This window comes from Anoplophora glabripennis, unplaced genomic scaffold, assembly GCF_000390285.2.
Source record: "Anoplophora glabripennis isolate ALB-LARVAE unplaced genomic scaffold, Agla_2.0 scaffold679, whole genome shotgun sequence".
Lineage (NCBI taxonomy): Eukaryota > Metazoa > Arthropoda > Insecta > Coleoptera > Cerambycidae > Anoplophora > Anoplophora glabripennis.
In genome coordinates, this window is record NW_019417172.1 from 39937 (window position 1) to 47866 (window position 7930).

Consider the following 7930-nt stretch of genomic DNA (forward strand, 5'->3'; position numbering starts at 1 on the left):
AAAAGCAGGATAATTGAAGCTATTGCCCAAGTAAATGAAGAAATGATACATTCGACCTACGCTGCATTTAGAAAAAGATTGGAGAGGTGTGTTGAACTTGGCGGATTTCATATAGAATAGTTTTGTAATGGCGCGTACATACTGATTCTGCTGTGTTCTCAAAATAAATGTTGGATTAATGTTTTTGAGGTTTTTGATCCCCCTGTATAAAAAATAATTTATTAATATGCAAACATGTGTATCTGTTTTTCAATAAAGCAATATTTTTTAAATAGAATGACTTTTCTGAAAGTATTAAAAAATAAGTAGAGACCTAGAATATCCCAGAATGTCGAGTATTAACTAGAAGGCCATGCTTTCATATTTAAACATAAAATTTAATTCCAAGCAACTTTTCCCCATTACTTTTTTACGTAGCGTTAAGATTTAAGGTACTTTACTCTTTGTTGTTTTTACCTTGTACACCCTGTATAAGTTTTTTATATAAAGTTAAAAAAATATGTATAAAAATATCTTCTTATGTCAAATGGATCAGTATAATACATTTAAATAATCAATGTCTATTCTGGTCACTAGTCATTTCTATTTTGAACAATTTTGAATAAATTGAAAGGTTTTTATTTTTATTTTTTGTTGCAGATACAAAATATTAATTTTATTACCTATTACTTACCCAATTGTTAAGAATTCCTAATAAGAAATTATTAAAAGTTTATGAATTAGATTGCATCCATTTAATAACTTACCTACTAGAATACCAAATAGTTTTGTTTTAAATTTACAATTTAAATTAGTTGAAATTTTTTTCTTTCTTGTAAGTTTGTGTTTTATTTCATTGCTGGCATAGTTTTTTCTTCTTATATTACTTGGTATTTAATATTTTTAATAAAATGAATACAGTGCATGCACAAAACCTTATTTTCCATTAAAGGAAATATGTATCAAGTTAACAATTAATTGTAAAGGCAAATTTACCTAAGTTGATTACTTCTATTATTATTACTTTTTTCAAATTTCGTGGAAGTCAAACCGGAAAAGACAGTATAACCCAGCATTGACGATAATAATTTTTTTAGAAAATAACTCTTTCTTGTGCCTTTGTCCTTCCTACTTGCTCACTGAACAGTATAAAATGCGTATTAATTAAATAAATTAGTAATAATGTAATGTATTAGTTTTTTATTAAAGATACAAATATACGATAGGTAACAAAAAAGATTTCTATACACAGTTTCTATTAACGTAGAAGTACTTAATATACTAGTAAGCTTATTTTAAGGTATAATTTATTCTAAAGTTTCATAGGTATGGTTAAACAAATAAATGACAGGCTTCTTCTTCGCATTAAAAATAATGAAGTTGTTTTTCCTTTAGGATTTACGTTAACAATGTTTCAAATATTGGTCTGGTAGTGTCAAATGTACAAATGGTCCAACAACACTCAACCACGATATAACAAGATTCTTGCTGAAAAATAAAATAGTTTAATAACTAAACTGGATCCTATATTTTGCAAATTATAAGCAATTTCAAAGGCACATTTTCCAGGTATATGGATTCTTAAATTACAACGTACATTTCATGTCCTGCTGCGTTACAACAGATTTGTTTTATTATAATGTAGTGTAGTAGAGAAGTATAGAGTGTATAGTCCATTTTCGATAAGTTCGCAATGACGTCACAGTGCCAAATGGTACAGTTTTGCCGGGTTGTAAATTTTTTGTAGATGCAGTCCATTTAAATCATTTAGAAGACAGTCAAAAAGTTCATTTTCATTTAGAATTGTGTAATATTGCATTTTGTCAGCCATAACCCAACATTTTTGACATAAATATTGTTAATAATATTTAAAATGCAGTTCATAATTGGTGTAACAATTACAACTTACGTCTCTTACAGCGGTAAGTGGGAGAAATGGACCTTCATTTCACGTTCCTGTTCAAAGTAGTCTATTAAGATACTCTGTACTACACACCGTTAATCTACACGAGTGGAAAAAATTAAGGGATCAAAAAAAAATCTAAATTTTCGGCGATTTTTCAAATGGCTGTATCTTTGATAAAAATGGTCGTATTGGAATAAAAAAAAAGCATTTTGAAGCTTGAAGTTTCTAATTTTTGGATCTTGCAAAAAAAAATAATTTCAAATAACACGTATCGCGCAATCTTAATGAATATCATGAAAACAAATTTTTCGAAATTTTTTTCGATCTTATTTTTGGTGTACGGACTTGAAAAAATGTTTCCAACTTAACCACCTTATGGATTAGATAGGTTGTTCATTTAGCTTCAATTTCTTTTTTTTTTTTGGTCTCGATACGACCATTTCTCGCTGAGCTATCGGACTTTGAATGAAAATGGATCATTTTCTCTTTGTTCATCGATATCTCAGAAACCAATGGTTGCACAGAAAATCGACGGTGGGTTTCAGAAACTTGAATGAATTCTCTACAAGGTCCTGGCACGGTTTTTTAGAAAAAAAATTTTTTTTATCCTTAACATGACTGAAAAATCGTAAAAAATAGGACTTTTAGGGGTCTTCTAGAAAATCACGTGCCACATTGAGAATATTGGGAAAATAACTAATGTTAAGGGTGCCTTTTACAGGTCATTGTACCCCTAAAAGCCCTGCAGAGTTTCAATTCGATCCATCAAGCCGTTTTTTTGTTTCATTCGATTGAATTTTTAAAAAAATTAAAGGATCACGTTTTTTTGCATTTAAATGCTCATAATCTGTAAAAAAATGAAAAAAAACATTTTTTTCCTGATTATTTTTACATTCTTATTGCAGAAAAAATTTTTTTAACCGATTTTCAGAAATTTCGCAAAACCGCCGGCATTAGCGTTACCCAAAGCGTACCACGTAGAGCGTTTGAAGTTATGACAAAAAAAATTTTTTTTAAAATTTTTTTGAAAAATTTTTTCGTTGGATTCACTCCAGAAAATTTATCTCAGTAATCCCCAAGCATTTTCGACACGATTCCCCTACTTCATTTCGTGATTATGCTGACCGAATTTTAATTAAATTTAAAAAAGTTGATACCCCTAACCGAATATTGACCTCGATCTACACCCTTTTCAGAGATTATTGCTGCGATACTTCTGGATTCATAAAACGCTTTTTCCGAATTTACAGAACACTAAGACAAAGTTTTTTTCAAATCACCTTTTTTTCAGTGGAAAAAAAATTGAATAATTTTTTTTTTGTCATAACTTTAAACCCTTTTCGCACACGTGTGTAAAAGAAGCGTAAATCCGACCCTGCAACCTCCACGTGGTACGCTTTGGGTAACGCTAATGCCGGCGGTTCATATTCATTAAGATTGCGCGATACGTGTTATTTGAAATTTTTTTTGCAAGATTCAAAAATTAGAAACTTCAAGCTTCAAATTGCTTTTTTTTTTCTCCAATACGACCAATTTTATCAAAGATTCAGCCATTTGAAAAATCGCCGAAAATTTAGATTTTTTTTTTGATCCCTTAATTTTTTCCACTAATTTATTAATTTTAAAAACAACTTTTTATACGCTTTCAATTGGTTCCAATACACAAAAATCTCACAGAGCTGCCATCGAAAGTAAAGAAAACGTCAAACGTATGTCACCTGGCGATCGATTAATTTTAATGCACTGCATTGTCAGCGTCTCAAAGTGCAGTAAACTTAAAACAATAAGCTTTCCTAGTTTGACGACAGTTACTACGATACAGAACAGGAATTTAGGGTGATTCTGTTGGCTACACTTAGTTAGTAAATGTGACGTCATTGCAAACTGATCGTAAGTGACTTTAATGAATTAGTTAATTAGTATCACGCAGCAAATTGCCATACATCTCTGTGTAACATAGAAAACTGATATACGTATTTTTTTTAACAATTATCGTGTTTAGGTATGTTGAGGTACCTACCTATGTCCTAAGAATGGTTGAATGATCTCTTGGGTTCTACATGGGTGAAGAGTAAGGAATGGCTGACATAAAACTGGATGATCCTAAAACGTAACTGTAATTAATTCTTATTCATCTAATGATTACAAAATTAAACTAACCAACTGCGTGAGCGTATCGTACATGTTTGAATCCTTTAAATCCTTATTAAGAGCCCAATATTCCTCCATCGAAAGTAATGATCCATCTGCAAAATGCGTGTCATAATAGTAATTTGTATCTGATTCTTCATGCAACGTACCTTGCTTCCATACTTTAAAACAGAGCACGGGAACGCCATAGCTTAAGTTATAGGCAATATGATACTCAAAAGTAACAAGAAATTTGATATCTTCCTTATCAAGTGCTTTTAAAGGCGTCGTATATCGCTTTGTTATAAATTTACCATTTTCAGCACCCTGAAAATATTCAATAAAAAAGTTAAGTGTCGTAAAAGTAATTAAATCAGGGATACCTCTTTTTCTTGTAACGTCCACCCATCCATCAGTATATTTGAAACATCTACAAAGGTTTGTATGGAAGTTACAAAATCCTTAAGAGTTAAACTTGATTCCATAATGCCTAGAATTAGAAAAAGTTTCAGCAAAATCTCAATAAAACTTAATAATTTAAAGTTACGTCTATAAATGTTACAATCAGGAGTATCTACTAGTAATGGAGATAATTTTTAAACTGCAGTAATGGTGTTTTCAAATTTGCATTTATATTAGCAACAGAAAGATCGTTTCAATTTTTATTTTATATAATGTTATTCATTACACATTTGTCTGTATCAAAGAGTATATGACTTTATTTGATTAGGTTCTTGCTTTAACACAAAAAGTAATATTACTTAGTACATAATTCAATATTTCAACATTTATACAATAGGATTTTAAGCTAAATGAAGGTGGACTGAGAACGATTTTGGTGGAAATTTGCGCAGGATCTTTGAAAGGATTGATCCGCCGTATTGCGCTTACGCACTCAACTGGATGTGGATACACAACGTACATTTTATATATAGGTCAGAAAAGTTAACATTCTTTAGATATATTTAACAATATTTGCAAGGCTGTCAATTTTCATCTTCGAAAAGGGGAAAAGACAGCAATATTGGAATTATACATAGGTATACACAGAATATTAGAAAACAAAACTATTAGAATATGAATAGTGGTTTTTACAGTAAGTCCTCCTAATCTTCTATTAAATTAATTATAATAATAACAATGTAGTTTATTTGCCGAAATAATAATTATTACAATCAAACAATAAAAATATATAGCAAATAGACAAAGAAAATATCTCACTAGTAACATGTAATTTGAATTTCAGGTTAGTCATATGTATTACAAAATATTCAATTTTAATGCAGAATAGGTATGTAAGTCTTCTTTCAGTTCAGATATTTGTACTATATCAAATATCTTTCACAATTCGCTGGAAGTAGGATCTTTAGAAAAATATTTAGTTACGCAACATTATATATTATGTTGTACTATATTCATTTAATAACATTTTTAATATACAATTTTTATGACATTACATAGGTAGTCAAATTAGGTTTCAAAAGTATACATACAGTACCAAATATTTTTAAAATAAGTCTACGACTTCTGAAACTGTATTAACATCTGAAACATAGTTGACTAATCTGAACTAAAAATAATGCCTTTTGGAATTAAAATTAAGATGAAATTGAAATGGCGCTATCTCAAATAAAATTAACTGTTTCTGAAAAACATCTAAAAGATGTAGAAAATAAAGAAGTTATTTGACGTAATTACTTTTTACATAATTCTTAATAATTGTATAAAAACGATAATTTTAATAACTGCATGTTGGAAAATCTTTATTATAATATCATTAATAGCAATAATATTAGCAGTTAGTAGAAACAGAAAAATTAAAAATTAATTAAACAAATCCTTGCGCCAAAAGAACCGGTCAAAGATTATTTTTATTATACTATTTTTGCATATTCAAAAATCAGGCCGAAAAAAGCAGAAAATTATAGTTAACATTTCAAAAAATCAATCTTTTTTTCGTTATCAAAACTAGTAGGAAAGTTGATATTTCCTCTATTTTCTTCTAGGTAAAACTAAATTTATAAAATCAAACCTTTGACTAATCTTTTTAACGGAAAGATTTATTTACGTAAAAAAAATAAATTAAATAAGAAAGTAGCTGAAAAAGCTACAAATAAATAATTATATCTGTATGGGCTACATACATCAACTAAAAATTAATGACACCAGCAATATCTAGTAAATAGCTAGAAATAAATAATTACCCAGTTTAAAAACTAAAAATGATATGTCTCAATGCAACTAATACAAAACGACAAACCTGATATATTAAAATTGTTAAAAATGAAATCATTCAAAGAAATATTTTGTATCTTTGTTGTTCCAACCATCACCATTAGACAAAAACCGACAAGTAAAAAACAGCTACTACAGAAAGATTTTTCGGTTCCACATGGTGAAAGATATGTGTCCGTGACATTATTGCGTGACACTGGAATTTTCGTTGACTACAAATATTAAAGAAGAAACAATTAATAACAGAGCAAACATCACATGACATATTTCTATGGACGCAGAGGCACAAACAAATTTAACATAATTAAAAAGATACGTCCATCTCAATTTTAATAACGAAAAAAGATTGATTTTTTGAAACGTTAACTAAAGGGTATCCCAAATTTCCCTGAAGAAGTAATTTTGATAGAAAACACAGGTTTTATATTAAAAATTTTAAATTTTGTATTGATTCATAAACTATACAGTATAGGGTTATGTATGGAATAGCGTATCGAGTAAATGGCCCCCACGGCTTTGCTGACACATACGCATACGACTTTTGTCGATATTTTCCATGATCGTTTTGCATAAATGTTCCTGAATTTCGTTGATACAGCGTTCAATTTTCTCCTTCAAGGTGTGGGAGGTCATGAGCTTGTTGGCACAAATCTTTGACATCAAAATACCCAAAGAAAAAAGTCCAATGGCGTTAAGTCGCATGATAGGAGACCAATTCTGACCAAAACGGGAAATTACACTACCAGGAAATGACTCATGCCGTAAGTGAATTGTTTCTCGGGCTGGGTGGCATGTGGCACTGTCTTGTTGAAACCACATGATGTGTACAATTGTACATATATATCATGCAATTTAGTCACAAAAAATGGATTATCATGTCGTGATAGACGCAAATCTTTCGTGAAAATACACTATATAGAGCTTCTCGAAATGTCCAATTCTTGTTCCTGGATTCTCAGCAACACTCCCACGAACTGCTTCGATGTTTTGTGTTGAACGACTTATTCCGACCATACTTTGTACGAAAATTGCGAACTGTAGCTGCCAAACCTTTATTATTTTAAAAATCTTGCTCAGCAAAGAAAATGCGTTCTTCTTTCGTGTAGCGCTCCATTTTTAATAACTTTTTTCCTTGCCAACTCTTTACCGCTCAAATGACGCAAAATTCAAATCTTTCGTGAATTTTGGAACACTCATTATAACTGATGTCAGTGATGTATAGTGATGTGTATTTTTTATTTGTCTGCTTTTTCAGTATGAGATATTTGATTAGGCAAAAGTCGTTTAAAAAAAATAACCCTTGACCCGTGACCGATCCTTTTGACGTAAGAGTTTATTTATTTTAATATTTTCACTAGTAGCAAAATATCCAAAAATAATCAGCTACAGTTTCAAAATTCCTCTCAACCGAAGAACCAGTACTTAAGATACTCGCGCTCCATTATTTTAAAAATGATTCACTGAAAGAAATGGGCTTATTAAACTGTTTATCTAGAATAATGTGTATAGCGCATATTAAAACTTTTATAACCAATATACAACTTTTATTAAAAAAAAGCAATCATCTCCATACTCATTATTCAATCAGTTTAACTGGAAGGTGCTTAATACACCTTATGCATCTATGAAATAAAGGTTATAATGAATTACTTATACATTATTAGGTGTTATAGACTTTAT

At 29.9% G+C, this 7930-nt stretch overlaps 1 protein-coding gene across 1 annotated transcript; it reads right to left on the bottom strand.

The window, feature by feature from the left end:
* Nucleotides 1-1220: 1220 nt before the first annotated feature.
* On the bottom strand, nucleotides 1221-4445 carry LOC111692187 (ubiquitin-like-conjugating enzyme ATG10). The gene is made up of 5 exons (XM_023456005.1): nucleotides 4399-4445; nucleotides 4186-4342; nucleotides 4046-4131; nucleotides 3906-3988; nucleotides 1221-1467 (listed from the first exon to the last, which is right to left on the bottom strand). The coding sequence occupies exons 1-5, from the start codon at nucleotides 4426-4428 to the stop codon at nucleotides 1383-1385; spliced, it is 441 nt and encodes a 146-aa protein (XP_023311773.1). The 5' UTR covers nucleotides 4429-4445; the 3' UTR covers nucleotides 1221-1382.
* Between the last annotated feature and the right edge of the window lie 3485 nt (nucleotides 4446-7930).

Bases quoted from the DNA above. Each gene is read 5' to 3' on its own strand.
- LOC111692187 (XM_023456005.1), bottom strand. From the start codon at position 4,428: ATGGATGGGTGGACGTTACAAGAAAAAGAG. The intron at 4,343-4,398 runs GTATCCCTGATT...GAATATTTTCAG, and splicing joins GGACGTTACAAGAAAAAGAG to GGTGCTGAAAATGGTAAATT. The intron at 3,989-4,045 runs GTTAGTTTAATT...GTTACGTTTTAG, and splicing joins ACGATACGCTCACGCAGTTG to GATCATCCAGTTTTATGTCA.